The 16,412-nt window shown below is 38.7% G+C and overlaps 1 protein-coding gene across 1 annotated transcript in view; it reads left to right on the top strand.

Moving 5' to 3' along the window:
- Positions 1 to 16,412, top strand: part of DOCK3 (dedicator of cytokinesis 3) — a 164,362-nt gene that overhangs the window by 43,933 nt on the left and 104,017 nt on the right. The window contains exons 6-7 of the mRNA XM_087825076.1: positions 7,942 to 8,090; positions 11,868 to 11,952. Coding sequence (XP_087681202.1) covers positions 7,942 to 8,090; positions 11,868 to 11,952 — 234 coding nt within the window. The remainder of the gene's footprint in view (positions 1 to 7,941; positions 8,091 to 11,867; positions 11,953 to 16,412) is intronic.

The following is a 16,412-nucleotide window of genomic DNA, read 5'->3' as shown; positions in this document are numbered from 1 at the left end:
TTTGTGATTCCCTGATTGTACAGAAATTCTAAATAGTAATGTAATCACCCTTAGTTTTTTCCTGTGGTTTGTGGCTTGGAGTCTTGTTTAACAGATCTTATCCCATCTCAAAGTCACAAAGATACTCCCACTACTTTTTATTATATTAGTTCCATAGTTTTACCTTTTACATTTATGTCTTTACCATCTGGAATTCACTCTCCAGATGGAAATCTGGAATTCCAACTTTACTTTTTGCAATATTATAAGCCAGTTTTCCCCACACCACCTACTAATCAAGCTGTTTGTTCTCCATTGATTTGTAATGTCATCTCTACTATATACCAGCTGCTCATACCAGTTTGTTTCTGGGCTCTCCTTTTTGTTTTCTGTAATGTGCCAATTTTTGTCAAAATGGCTTTGTGGGATGTCTTAATATGTGATAAAGTAAGTCGTGATATTTAGTAGGGCATGTCTTTTCTTATTTCTCCACTTTTCCAAAGTTGGTGCATCTACTCATGGGCCTTAATTCATCATTATAAATACTATATATATATATATATATATATATATATATATATATATATATATATACTTAAAGCAAATATTGTTATGTTTCATGTTGTCCCACAGCTCCCTTAAACTGTCTTCCTGTTTTTTAATTGTTTTTTCTTTTTGGGTCTCTGATTGAATGATTTTTTTCTACCCTGTCTTCTAATTCGCTGATTTGATCCTCAGCTTCCTCTAATCTGTTTATTCCTTCCAATGTATCCTTATTCCTACTATGTTATTCTTAATTTCCTTTATAATTTCCATATCTTTTTTTCATGCTGTTGAGCACCCTTATAATCAGTATTTTGAACTCTATATCTGATAGATTGCTTATCTCCATTTCATTTAGCTCTTTTTCTGGAGACTTCTCTTGTTCTTTCATTTGGGGCTTGTTTTTTGTCTCCCCATTTTGGCTGCCTGTTTGGGTTTGCTTCTATGTATTAGGTAGATCTGTTAGGACTTAGTCTTTTTGGAGGGTCTCTGGTGCAGGCCGATGTCAGATGCAATTTGTGACTGGCCTTGAGTACCCTGTTTGGAGCTATCAACAGCTCTCAGCTTGAGGTCTCCTTTGCTGGGGCTGGGTGCAGTTGGACAGGACCAAGATACACACCAAAGTCTGCTTTTCCAAGGCCCAGGTCCAGAAGCAGATCAGGCAAAGACTCAAAGCACCCAGAGGTCTGCCTCTGCCTGTAGGCTCATTAATCTGATTCTTGTAATGAGCCTCAGGCTGTAGGAACTCCACAGGGTGGGGTGGCTGATTGTTACCAGTCTCTTAATGAGCCTCATGCCATAGAAACTCCTTAGGGTAGGGCCAGAGGTTTTCCTGGAGGGTGGGGCAATTGCCCCCTCTCCCCCTCCAGGCAAAAGCAGTAAAATGTATGCCTGAGAAAGATGTCCTCTGCATTTTGGGGGAAGGACTCAGCACAGGAATCCAGAGGGGTGCCCTCTAAGCTCTATCTCCAGAGCCCACACCCTAGATTCTCCTCATATAGCTCCAGTCTACTCTGCCCTCCCTCTGCTGGAGCCCAAGGTGAGTGGCTGCACATGAAACTTTGTGTGTTGACTCTTTAAGGGGGTGCCTGCATTTCCAGCTGCCTCTCCCTGGCAGACAGAAACCCGGCTGTGTTTCAAAGCCAGATGTTACGTGGCACCTTTCTCAGTTCTGGTGCTCTGGGCTGGGGTTTAGACCCCAGAGTCCTCAGTGGGGACTCCCCACAGCTGAGGTCTCCCTCTGGACCTTCAGCCATTGCCTGTGGGAGCCCAGCCAGCCCTTTTGTGCCTCTGCACTTCCTACCAGTCTCTGTGTGGTCTCCACTTTTCTTCCTTGGCTATGAGGGTGCTCTCCAGTTCGTCTTCAGTTGCAGTTGATTATTCAGGATGGTTTTTCTATAGTTTAGTTGTAATTCTAGTTTGGTCCCAGGAGGGTTTCACTGTAGTTTCCACTCAGCCTGCCACCATTTTTAATCTCCACATTTGTTCTCTTTGAGGAGAGCAGTACTTTGATGTAATTTTCCTTTAATTATAGTTTTATAATTATGTTTGCATATCTTTAGGCATATATATAGTTTTAAAATAAAGGTGGCATACTTTATGATGGATACTCTACAGCATTGCTCAACTACTAATTCAGAGGCATCATCACAGCACAACCTTTCTTCCACATTGGGTTACATGCAGTTTAGTAAAAATAATTTTTAAATCAGAGTATTAAACCTCAGATTTTTTCTGCAGAGTTCCAGGGATTCTTTCACAATGATGAGGCAAATTCAACTTGGCATGTGGTTGCAAAGTAGTTAAATTTATAGTTTCTGCTGATTCTTCAGTATACTTTCCAAATAGTCTGTGACTGTTCTTGACAAATACTAGACTATTGAGCTTTTGGAGAGGCTGAACGTGTTGCTAAGACGGGCTACAGATTTCTTTTTCTTCTTATACTTAAAAAGAAAATTTTCCCCCTGCTTTTATTTTAGCAGTGACAGGAACTGGGGATGATTGTGTAGGAAAGCTAAACCTTACCACCTGCCTAATTATACAGTTATTTTAATCTACTGAGAAACAGTCCTTTCAGTAGAAAAGGATTGCTCAGCCTGAGTGGGATATCCAGCTGTCCTGTGGTGCCAGTAATCCTGGGTAAACCGTGTGCTCTGAGACCAGTCGCCGCCCCGATTGCTCACCTTGAATAGTGTGTGGTCTTCTATTAACAAACTCAAGAGTGCAGTGTGGTGTTAGAGCAATGCTCACGGACACTCTAGTATTGAGGTCTCTAGTCAAAGAGGTCATTAGGTTGGCCTGGAAAAAGAAATTAGCACCACATTGATTGTAATAATAATGCTGCTTTCTGATTATATGATCCATTTTGTTCTTGGTACAGGGTTAGTGTTCCCAGCTTTATATAATTAGAAACTAACTGATTTTTCTGTTACAAAAAATACTGTACAGTTATCATATAAACTACCTAAAGTTTATGGCTTAAAACACTTATTATATTGTTCTCTGGACTGAGCAGTTTTTACATAGGGTTTTATCATTTTGTTGCAGTCAGATTTTGGTAGGAGCTGCAGTCCTCTGAAGTCTCGGCTGGGCTAGGCATGGCATCCAAGATGGCTCACTCGCACAGCAGGGACTGCTTGCTGGAGTGTCGCCTTGTGGCTGCTCCTCGTAGCTTGGGCTTTTCACAGCATGGCAGGTGGATTCTGAGAGGGAACCTTCCAAGAACATGTATTCCGAGAGGCAAGAGGCAGAAGCTGCTAGACTAGTCAAGGGCTGCGCCTAGAACCTAGCCTCACTCACTGCGGTCATGTTTGATTGGTCAGAGCAGTCTCAGGCCTGCCTGGATTCAGGTGTATGAGAAATGGACTCACCTTATACCAGAGGAGTGTCAAGGTCACATTTTTGCAGAAGAGCACTTGGAGTAAGAGATATCATAGTTATCTTTGGAAAATACCATCTGTTAGAAACTCTTGATTAAAAAAATAACTGTATAGTGCCTTAAAAGGCTATATTAGTGTATTCTTTAATAGATATTGTATATATGTGTGTGTGTATGTTACATAAATATTGTGTCTGTGTATGTACATTTATATTGTATATATGTATTCATATGTACATATACACATATGTGATATTTCAGTATCAACATACAGTATACAGTTGACTCTTGAACAACACAGGGGTTAGGGGTGCCAATGCCCAGCACAGTCAAAAATCCATGTATAGCTTTTGACTCCTCCAAAACTTAGTTGTCCCTTGGTATCCTCAGGGTTTGGTTCCAGGACTTTTTATGGATACCAGAATCTGCAGATGCTCAAGTTTCCTATATAAAATAGCATAGACCAATGCATACAGTTGGCTCGCTGCATCCATAGACTACCAGTCAGGGATTGAAAACAGTGTAGGTATTTAATATTGAAAAAAATACATGTATAGACTTGCCAAGTTTAAACCCATGTTGTTCAAGGGTCAAATATACTTGGCTTAACAAAAAGCACAGCCTTTTAATTAATGTTCACGAATCTCAAAACCATCTGGCAGTTGAACTACATTTCCCCTGCTGATTTGTGTTATCACTGTCTATGAAACTGTTTTACATCTCTATTCTCAAACCTCTAGCACTGGCTCCCACTCCACTCACTCTCAGCTGATATTCGTGCTTTTTATTTCCTTGAGACTAAGGAAACCAGAGGGAAAATACAGTTCTGTCCTCACATCTCCCAGCTACTTGTGGCGTTAGTCATATTCTGTACCTTTCCTCTTTGTGACAAAGTGCAGGGTATCCAGCCTAAGGGAAACCTCCCCTTTGACCTGGGACTCACCTCTTTTTGGCTCCTCCGGAATTTAACACCTGCATCATCAAATTCTCTCTCTGTTAGATCATTCCCTTAGCACACAGGCAGCCTGAGACTTTATCCCTTGATCACACAACCCTGCTCTGCGACCCTTTTCTTTGCTTCCAGTTACTGAAAATTCTACAAAAGAGTCATCTATGCTCTGTCCATTTTTTCTTTCGTTTTCTTTTTTTAATTTAAATATAGTTGGTACACATTATCTTAGTTTCAGGTGTACAGCATAGTGACTTGACATTTACATGCCATACCATGTGATCGCCACGTGAGGTGAAGTGACCCTGTCACCGCGCCGTCCTCACAGTGTTCTTACTGCATTCCCGTCTTTCTCTTTGTCTTCCTTTTTAATCCTCACCCGAAGGTATTGTTTCCCTTGCTTTCCAGGGGGGGAGAAACACTGTGAGGGACACATCCATTGGTTGCCTTCTGCATGCCAACCAGGGCTGGGGATGGAGCCTGCAACCGAGGTGCGTGCCCTTGGCCGGAATCAAACCCGGGACCCTTCAGTCTGCAGGCTGATGCTCTAACTGTTGAGCCACACTGGCCAGGGCTCCCCTTATTTTTCACCCATCCTCTCACCCCCTCCCTTCTGGTAACCATCCGTTTGATCTCTGTTTCTGAGAGTGTTTTGTTTCGTTTGTTCATTTGTTTTTTTAAATTCCACGTATAAGTGATATCATGTTTGTCTTTCTTTGTCTGACTTATTTCAGTTAGCATAATATCTTGTAGGTTCATCCATCTTCTGTTCTCTCGTGAACTCACTTCATTCCAATAAAATTGCCCTTTTAGAGGTCAGTGGTGGCCACTGCAATCCCAAGTCCAGTGGCCAGTTCTCAGTCTGTATTTTATTTAGCCTCTCAGTGCACTTGACAAAGTCCTTCTTAAGACCCTCTTTTCAGTACTGCTTTTCCTCTCATCTCCCTGCTTACCCCTCCCTCAGTTTTCTCTGCTAGATACTTCTCTCTTTCCTGACCTCTAAATGTCAAATTAGCATGTCCAAATTTAATCATGTTTCCCTCTTTCAGTTGTGTTCCCAGGCCAGGAAAAAGAGTGATCTTTGACTTCATTCACATCCCACCTCTAACCTATCAGCAGATGCTAACAACTCTGCCATGTCAAAACTCAAAGCCCTAAAATTTGTATCACCATTCTTCATCCAGTCAGTCATCATTCTATGGGTCGTTGAAGTAAATAGCCTTCTGACTGGAGCCCCTGCTTTCCTCTTTCTTCTTCATGGTTTACTCAACAGAGCACTCAGAGTGATGCTTTCAAGAATTAAGTCATATCACGTCACTCTTCTGCTGTAGATTTCCAGTGGCTTCCCACCTTGCTTTGAATAAAAGCCAAAGATAACTTACAAAGGCCTGCCTAATCTGGTCCCTGTTCCTCTCTGACTGCATCATTACCACTCTCCCCCTTGCTCACTTTGCTCCGGGTGCACTGATCTCTCTGTTCTCCATGAACACACCAAGTCCACTTCCACATCAAGGCATTTGCTCTTGCTGATTTTTTATTCCTCTAAAACTTCCCCAGTTTTCTCAAATGCTGTTACTTTATTTCATTCATGTTTCTACGCAAAGTTCAGCTCAAAGAAGCCTTTCCCTGACCACCCTACCTGAAGGAGTACCACCTCTCATGCCCCAGCCAACCCACCCTTGGCTACCCACTGTCCCTATTCTGCTTTAATTTTTTCCCTTAGAACTTGTCATCGTCATTATTTGTTTGTTTTCCTCTTGTCTGCCTCTGCTGTGTAGAATGAAAACATCACTGGAGTAGGAACTTTTGATCACAACAAAGTGATAGCATTCAGCTAGTGCTCCATGAGTATTTGTTAACTGAGTGAACGAATAAATGCTCATGTATGTATGCAGTGGATTCTTGTGTATGGTTTGATGGGAAAATAGTAATTCTAACTTTCTGTTTTAACTTTAGATAGGTAGCCCTGTTTTATCAAAACAGAATTGCCTTTACTGCTTATCTTCAAGATCCCAATTTGCCAGATGATGTGTTTGCTTAGGCTTTGTTGGTTTTAGAGCTGACAAGACTTTGTAAAGTCTGTCCTTCTGCCAGCATTGATTGTGTCCCATCAGGGTGCTTAACTTTTCTTCATATGGGGACAGAGTGCCATTGAAAGGATGTAGTTAGAGCACATGGTTCCAAGGTCGTCTAGTTAAAAATAATTTCTAAGATAGACCTTTAAAAGTCTAATGCTTCACTAGATGATTTCTCAGTAGTATGCTATGATGTTTTGAACATTTTTCATAAGATCACTGCCACCTAAAAATATTAGCTAATTCTACTGGTTTGTAATTTGCTTTATAATTAATTTTATTTATAGCCACTTAAATCAAGCTTATTTTGGCAAGCCCCCTTTTAGGGGCAATCTCAGATAGAGACTTGACTAACACCATAGTATAGGTCAGTGATTTTCAACGTTTTTCACCTCATGATACACAAACTAATTGCTAAAAGTCTACGACACACCAAAAAATATATTTTTGCCTATTTGACAAAAAAACAGGTATAATTTTGATTCATTCACACTGGATAGCTATTGTGTTGGCTGTTGTCATTTTTTTATTTGACAATATAAGGGAAAAGAGGTCAGTGATCCTGTTAATAGTCAGGTATTGCATGTTTTAAAAATTCTTGCAGCACACCAGTTGAAAATCGCTAGTATAGGTTGATCTGTCTTTAAAAGCATTCTTTTTAGATAGATTATATCCCAAGAATTTTAATTATATAAAATTATGCTTCTCCACAATATAAAGAGAAACCTAAAAATTCTAAAATAAAAATGTCACTTGCAAGCAAATAGGGATTTAGTTTTAAAATCTATATTCTTAAGTATATCATTTTACTCAAGTATTTACTGTCATGGCACTTAATATTTTTTTACTTGTAAGTATAGCCACTATGACATCAAGTTCATTAAAAGGTTCCCACTTAACTCTTATAAAAGTGACACTTTTTATTAAACTAAAATGAGTAGGAATCTGTGACACTAGGGACAGATACTGTTTATGAAAGCTAATTAAAGCTAGATGAGGCCTGGAAAACTGGAGTGAGTGTTACTCCAGAGACTTTGGCTTTATTTTGAAACCTTAGTACCTTCAAAATAGGGCAAGTGAATCTCGCTCTCCCTCCCCCAGCTTGAGTATTCCTCCTGGAAAAACCAGAGATGTTGCTGGGTGGTTGGAATCTTTGTTGTTACAGGATTGTACCTTTTGTCAGAGAAGATAGATCTAGGCTCCTGTGTAACTTTCTGTTCCTATTAAGTTTAGTAACTTTGTTTACTGGGAAATGAGTAGTCCAGATGGAGTAGAGATAAACAGTACTGTGCATAATCCAGATCAATTATAGTACTCGTTAGATGTCACTATGTAGAGGTTTTTAGACAGTACAAACTAAGGACTTTAAGATTCTTAAATAAACTTCTCTTTACAGTGCTTTTTTTAGAGGGTTAGAGAAATGAGCACTTTTCATAGTTTAACTATTTCTCTTTCTTTTTTCATTCCCTTTCCACGTCCCTTTTTTATTTCATCCAACACCAAAAATGCTCTTTCAGAAACACAAAGTAGATCTTTTCTACAAACTACGCCATGTGATGAATGAACTTATTGACCTTCGAAGGCAGCTGCTGTCTGGTCACCTGACTCAGGATCAGGTGCGGGAAGTTAAGCGGCACATCACCGTGCGACTGGACTGGGGGAATGAGTAAGTATGACTGACATTTGAGCATCTCTCAGTTTTATTTACAAGAACTCAGTCCTCATGGAGTTTGTACTTGATCAAAGCTTCTCTTTAGTGATTAAAAGTTATTATTATATTCTCTACTAAGCTTTAATCATTTTTAGTATGAGTTTCTTTTAGTATAGCAAAGGACACTCACTGGTTCTACTCACTGAAATTCTCTCAGCCTCCGTTTTCACTTCTGAAAAGTCAGATTGGACAGCATTACCTACTGAGGTCTCTTCCAGCTCAAATTCCTTGATTATAGACCTCAGTAATCAGAATATGCTTTCGTTTTATCTTTTTGTACCTTTTTAAAAATGTGCATTTGGTGTTCTTTACATTTTATAGTGAATCCAAATAAGCATTTCACTCTAGCCAGTTTGTCTCAGTGGTTAAAGCGTTGGCCCGTGGACTGAAGGGTCTTGGGTTCGATTCCGGTCAAGGGCACTAACTCGGGTACAGACTCCATCCCTGGCCCCAGTCGGGGTGTGTGCGGGAGGCAACCAGTCAATGCATCTCTCTCACATGATGTTTCTCTCTATCTCTCTCTTTCCCTTTTACTCTCTCTGGAAAGCAACGGAAAAAAATATCCTTGGGCGAGGATTAAGAAAAAAATTACTATAAATTTGAATTTCTACATCTCTACTTCAGAATATTCGTAACTAGTTTTCATTCAACTATAGTCTTGCATTTATGGGTGTGGTTATTTGCTCTAGCCGTACAAGTACAATCCTAAGACTTTGGTATGGGAAGCTAGAGTAAAGAGTATTCAAATTTTATTTCTCCCTAGACTTAGTAACTGATATAATCCTCAAGGTACTTCTGTCTCATTCTCTTAAAATCAGGCCCATTGAACTTTGAAGTGACCAGGTTGCTTTCTATTTACAATATACATATACCTTGATATTTATATATCAAGATAAGCTACAGATCCTATTGGAGTAATGATAATGAGATTCATGGTCAGTTAGAAAATCAAAAGGACCTGAAGGAAGAGATTAAAAAAAAAGAAGAAAAAAAAAAGGAAAGAAAACACATACATATACCTTAAGTATATTAGTACAAGTCTTTAGTTCCTCTCACTCTCAAGACATCACTGAAATGATAAATAAATAAAAAGAATGAGGGGGGACCAGCAATAAATGAGATATAGAAAGTGGAAAGTAGTTGGAGGATTAGTGATAGAGGAAGCCCAGTATATGTGGGGAAATTTTAGCTAATGAAGGAGCTGCTCCTCTGTAGCTCCCAGAATCATGGAGGGTAGGAATGTGCCTTTGAGCTTAAAAAAGGGAGATTGCTTAAAAGTATGTAAAAGGAATAACCCACCACCAAGAGAGAATGCCTGGCAGCCGGGTGTTTCTCCTTCAGACTAACAAATACGAAGACCAACTGCCTGGGAGGAAACTGGACAACAAGAATGTGAACTGGGACCTTATTTTAGAGCCTTCCACGTTGTGGCATTTAAGGGTTTCAAAATGTAATGACCAAAGCCCTTCCACTGAGCAGAAAGAGAAACTTGCTGGTCGTCCACCCATGTACAGAAAACTCCCCACACTTTTTCTAATGCCTTTTAAATCTGAATGGACAATCGAGTATTATCAAATATTTGAAGAAATCCTTCCATAAGGAAGAGACAGAAACCAGAATAAACAAAATACCTTGCCCTAAAGGAAATTACCTGGCCCCAGAGAGAATGAGAGATTGGTAAAGAACTTTTAAAAAAAATCTCTGAGCGCAGTGGGACGGGGCTCAGCGGTTGAGCATTGACCTAGGATCCAGGAGATTGAGGTTCAATTCCCAGTTGGGGCACATGCCGGGTTGCGGGCCGTATGTTAGCTCATGATGAAACACACGCTGATGATAATTATGGCAGCAGCAGCAGTTCAGTGCCGGGCAGTGTGCTGAGTGCTTTGCGTGCGTTAATCCTTACAGCAGCCTGTGATGATAGGTAAGACAGTGTCTCGGTGGAAGAGCCAAGATACAAACCAGGCAATATAACCTCAGAGCCCATGCTCCTAACTGCTTTGCTGCACTGCCTCCCTTTGCTGTGAAGATAGAAAATAGACTAAGCTGACCATTCCCTGCACTTACTGTTCATTATTCTTAAACCACGGAAAAAACCAGCTAGGAACCTTTTCTCAGAGGGAGGTTTGTGGTGAGCACGTGTTGCTCCTCACTGTGCAGCATCTCTGCCTTCTCCCCATGAGGACAGTCTTCCAGGTTAGCTTTTGAAAAGTACTCTTCCTCCATTGAAGTCAATCTTAGCAGGAGGAACTTGACTTCTATTTTATCAGATCACCCATTAATCATTCTCTTATTTCCTCATGAAATCGAGAAATTAAAAGGTGCTGTGCTCTAGTCACTTCTAGGAGAGGGAAAACACTGCTCTCAGGGGAGAATTAGCCTGATGAATGCCAACATTTGCATAAAGCTGAAACTGCTGTATTTTCTTGTATTTAGCACCACTGGTATGGTGTATAAAAGGTTTGTGAGGTGAGTGGATGGTTATGTGGGTGGATAGTTGAATGGGCAAGCAAGGTAAGAATGTCATAGTGCTAGTAAGATAGAGTTTGCATGGATATCAGCTTCTAGACAGCCCATCACCGCATGGTGCACTGACACAGAGCACATACACTGAGTCCCAGCCCTACTGAGTTAGATCCATCTACATTTTTTCTCAAGATATTATATTGAAAACCTCTATTTTGATTGAGTTTTTTGCATAGTCTTTTTGTTACTTAATTCTGATATTTAGACTATTGAATATTTTGTGACCTGTAGTGGTTAAAGAATATGTATGAAATTTTGTCTCATTTTTGTATTTAAAAAGGTTTCAATAGCATGATTACAGAAATTTTGGAAAATGTTTTAAAAGATCACTTGTAAAATGAACATGTGTACCTACTGTTGTAAGCAGTTTCAGGGGCCACAGCTCCACTGGACTCTAGGCTTAGAGCTGTTTTTCTTAGAGAGGGAGAAAGGAGCTACCATTTATTTACTATAAATTATGTACCATGTTTGAACCCAAGAGTTCTGACTGGGTCCAGAGTTATTCACTGTCTCATACTGCCTCCCAACTGATCATTAATCACCCTTCTTCCTTTCTGCTCAAGTTATACCAGATCTTCTAAGTATTGTATTTTTTCATAGTAGTGCTCCTTGGTTGAACTTCTGTCTAAAGTTTCTTAAGATATTGGCTAATATGTGGTGATTTCTTTGTTATAACCCAACGTCAGTTTTAATTAAATCGAAAATGAGATAAAATTCAGCCAAAACATACATTTTTTTGAGTTTACTATCTTTAGCAGGTAATTTTTTATGTGTTTGACTTTAAATTACATATCTACTTGGATCCTGGATAACTTTTCATGCTAGTGGAAGTAATGCATGACTGAACCTTGAGCATACTTGTAGGATGGGGAGAAATGAAAAAATAAATGTGACTTATTAATGATCTATAAAAAACCTATCCTTAATGAACTTAATCGATTTGTTAACAATGTGATATCAAATGAATCCCTCTTACCATCACAAGGGGAACTGCTTGATGACTAGAAGTATGTCAGACTTAACTCCCTAGCCTTACTTACTTACCTGAAGGTGAGCACGATGAAGTACTACTGGAAAGGCATGTCCCACCTGAGGCCGTGCCTGAGCCTCTGTCTGCAAGCTCCTGGCAGGTACGGGCTTTCAGGCACATAGAGGAAGATGTGTAGTCTGAGGATGCGGCATGCTGAGTGTGGTCTTTCTCTTTACTAGGCATTTGGGCCTGGACCTGGTGCCTCGGAAGGACTTTGAAGTAGTGGATTCAGACCAGATTAGTGTCTCTGATCTCTATAAAATGGTAAGACATCTAACACAGGGTAGCTTGTTCCTACACACCTCATTTTTCCTACTTTATTTTTCCTAATTATATTATGAAATAATGTTGCTAAAATTGTTCTTTGTCTTTGTCCCAGTATAATTATTCTGATAGTATATCACACTTGCTTTTTAAATGGAATTACTTTGTAGAGTGCTGGGCTTACTGTAATGTCTATGGGGCATTTCTCTATTGATTTTGCTGGTAAACAGAGCTCCTTCAGCCTTCACTAGTTACTAAAATTCTGTCTCAAGTTGAAGCTGAAAAGATCCAATTATTGGTTAATGTAGTGATTAAACCTGGATATAATGTGTCAGTATTTCTGAGAGACATAACCTGTTAAATCCTTAGCTGTCTATTGGTTGTTATAAAAATGTATTGAATTGACTAATGACATTATATACATTTTACAGGATGATTGAGAAGTAAATAAAAGAAAGGTGCAAATTTTTAAAGTAGAACAACAGAAACTTCAGGTGACTATTAAGCTTAGACTAAGAGATTGGGTAAAACCTCACCTTAAGGAGTACATACATATTCGAGGAGTGTATGTTGATGAGAATTGCAAGTTTTAGAAAGAATTACAAGTTTCTATTTGAGAAAATGAAACGCATTCAGTACCACTAATCATTAGGGAAATACAAATCAAAACCACAGGGAGATACCGCATGTGCAAAATGCCTGTCATCAAAAAGATGAGAGAAGTGGTGGCAGGGATGTGGAGAGAAGAGAACTCTTGTGCACTGTTGGTGGGAATGTAAATTTGTACAACCACTATGAACAACTGTATGGAGATTCCTCAAAAAATCAAAAATATAACTACCATCCAACCCAGCAATCCCACTTCTAGATGTGTATCCAGAAGAACTGAAATTAGGATCTCAACGAGATAGCTGCACTCCCATGTTCACTGCAGCATATTCACAGCAGCCAATACATAGAAACAACTCAAATGTCCATTGATGAATGACTAAAGAAAACATATGTATGTATGTACAATGGAATACTATTGAGTGATAAGAAAGAAGGATATCCTGTCATTTGTGACAACATGGATGAACCTTAAGAGTACTACACTAAGTAAGTCAGGCAGAGAGTGACACATACTTTATGAGCTAATATGTAGACTCTAAAAAAGCTGAATTCATAGAAACAGAGCAGAATTGTGATTGTCAGGAGCTGGGGGGGGCGGGGAATGTTGGTCAAAGGGTACAAACTTCTACACTAAGGATTAAGTTGTAGAGATCTAATGTACAACATGGTGATGGTAGTTAACTATAGTGTATTATTACTTGAAAGGAGGGGGTCAGTGGGGGAGAAAGGGGACATCTGTAATACTTTAAACAATAAAGACATTTTTAAAAAAGGAATAGAGCTTAAATCTCACAACAGCAGCAACAAGGTAATTACGTTAAATGAAGGATATATTAACTTATTTCACAATATATATGTGTATCAAATCATCACATTGTACACATTAAGTTTATATAATAGTATATGTCAATTATATCTCATACAGCAAGAAAAAACACTTTCCCAGAACATAGATATTAGTCTCCAGATTGAAAGGATTGAAGACGTATTTAAGACTTGCAAAATTTCAGCTCACAAAGCTGAAAGCTTCCTGAGAGAAAAATAGGTCACCTACTAAGGACTTGTTGTAAGAATAGCATTTGTCTTCCTAAAAGCAACATTGAAAACTAGCAATAATGAAAAATTGCCTTTAAAATTCTGGGGGGAAAAAATTCAACCTAGAATTTTATATTTACTGAGACATATTACCAGTCAAGTGGGAGAATAGCCTAAAGAAAATTTGGGTCACTTGAAAGTCTCAAAAAAGCCCTCTTTCTTTAAAAACCTTTTTCAGGAAACTACTGAAGGATTATTTATTTAACATAAGGGAGGAAACCAAAAGCTGCTGTTATGTGCCATCCAGGAAAGGAATTCTGACTCAGTTGAGAGGTGCAAAGAATTCTCAGGTTAGCATCAGAGGGAAGTCCCAGGATGACAGTTGTGCAATAGGCGTAGAGAGTAACTGGTCCCAGTAAAAGCAGAAAGGCGGCAGGGGGGATAGCTCCAGGTGAAACACCACTTCATAGAGTACTTGGTAGTTTTTACCATGTGGAGAATGCTGTTGAAAGGTATTTTGTAGAGCTATTGGAGGGCATAGGAAAAGGCCCTGTAGTTTAAATAAAACTAAGTTATCTCTATACAAAAGCAGAAAACAATAGAAGAAAGGAAGTGTAATTGAAGTGTACTACACGGGTGAGCAGTGGACAATATTTAAATGTTACAATATTTTTGACCAAAACTTGTAAGATATTAAGCATAGGGTTGAAGTGAAATAGATATAAACAAATGTGATAATCCTCAGCTTCCATAATAAGAGGCCAATAGAGAGGTCTAAAATTGAATAAAGAGAGAACGCTGTAAGTATGACATATAGAAACATTTGATAAATTTTAGGAAGAAACACAGTAAATAGTTGAAAGTACTTATTTTGGGGGCACAGGACAGGGTGAACAGAAGGCTGATAATTTTATTGCAAGCTTTTTAAGGCTATTTAACTTTGAAAACGACATGTGTATATTACTTGTAATAAATTAAAATGTTAATTTAAAATGTCTTCTCAAAAAAGCCTAAGGTACAAGTTCCTTTTTTTAAATTTATTTCATTTTATGCTGACTTTTCTGTCTTTTTATCCCATGTATTTGCTGCTTTTTGACATAAAGAATTAGATATGATAAAGAAAAACAGATTCAGAGAATCCATTCCATATTGAAAACCACTTAATTTTATGTTAAATTACATATAGTAAATGCACAGTAAGTGTTTTGGTTAAATCTTAAACTTATCAACAAGGTTCAGAGGAATAACCTTTCAGAACCTTTCTGTATTAACATTGAAATTTATTACTGGAGATTATGAAAGACTCAATATGGAACTTTCTGATTATAGTAATACTCCTTGCCACATATTTTACAAGAAAACCTTTATAAATACGATTATACCATAAGTTGACATTTAGAGCATTTTGTTTCTCATAAAAAATTCAAGCCCCTACACAAATGTTGAATGATAATGACTACTAAAAATCTCTTTAAATACACAGATGGATTTTCTATATGACAAGAACCAAAGGAAGCCCTAATGCTCCTCAGTCCTTGCTTTCACATAATAGCAAGTCTAAATCCACTTTCAATGGTAGAGAATTGGTGCTGCCTAAACTAGAAAGCATTTCATAGGGCAACAATGAAGTATTTGGTTTAATTTTAATTAGCTATGCCTTTTTGGGAAAAGTGAGCACTTGAAGATTATATGAGTGCTTCTAAATTGTGGGAAGACCTAACAATATTCACATTATAGCCTCCTGCTGCATTGGTATCCTTCCACATTAGCATGTATTGGGAACTGTGTGTTTGTTTTCTTCTAGTGCTAATTTATATTTTTAGTAGATCAGTGTTTATACTCCAATCCTGGACTTAAATCAGTTGATTGCATTATTTACTAACAATCAGGCATCATTGGTAATCCTGACTGGATGTCTTATATTTCCTTGTAAAACGCAGTTCTCAGCATATACGGGGAATTATATGTGTTATTCACTTGAATAGCTACACAGTTGTTTTTCCCCCATATTGGTGGACTTTTATAGACTAAATGGACCAAGACTGACAAAGGGCTGACAGTGACTTTTCTATGGGGGGAAATTTGGACTGAAGCAGTAAAGTAGTCCGTGCACTTAAAATTAATTTACATTTTTTATGTACCTTGTTAGGCACTTAGGATTTCAAGATGATTAAGGCAGGTGTTTTGCTCCCCAAGAGGACAAAGTCTAGGGCTAGGTAGCAAACACAGAAACAATAGCCAGAGCTGTAATACAGGTGATGTGGCTCTGGAGAGGAAAGTGTGGGCTGGCCAGCCAAAGTGCCCCACAGCAGGGCAGAGGATTTCCATGACAGCGCCGTGAAAGATGCTCCAAAATGCCAGTCCCTGTGCCTTTCTCTGGCCACCCATGTGGTGTGCTTTTAGACTAGGCTGAAAAGGTCTCCCAGATTTGATGCCTCTGAACTCTAGAATGACATTTGTCATTGTCAACACAAATGTTTTACACCGAAAGTAGCTGTAAACTTCCACATATAATTATAATTAAACATATATATTTAATATCAGTAGTCGTTTTTAAGTTAGTAAATCCGCTTCAGAAGAATGACTTAGTGCAGCCCCCAAATGTAAAATAAAACGGTGGAAGGCATTTTAGGCTAGTAACCTTCCCAGTGGGATATGGGTCAGTAAACCAAAGAAAACTTGATCCTTTTTTTTGAAAACCTGATTTTTAAAAAGCTTTTTTTGTAGCTTTTTTTCACACATTTGTAGGTGAACTTTTCTTTTGTACACACACACATTCTGTGTGATGACTTCCCCAGCTGGTGGAGGCCTCT

This window comes from Miniopterus natalensis, chromosome 15 (genome assembly GCF_054644295.1).
Source record: "Miniopterus natalensis isolate mMinNat1 chromosome 15, mMinNat1.hap1, whole genome shotgun sequence".
NCBI lineage: Eukaryota > Metazoa > Chordata > Mammalia > Chiroptera > Miniopteridae > Miniopterus > Miniopterus natalensis.
This window is presented reverse-complemented; position numbering and strand designations above follow the sequence as displayed.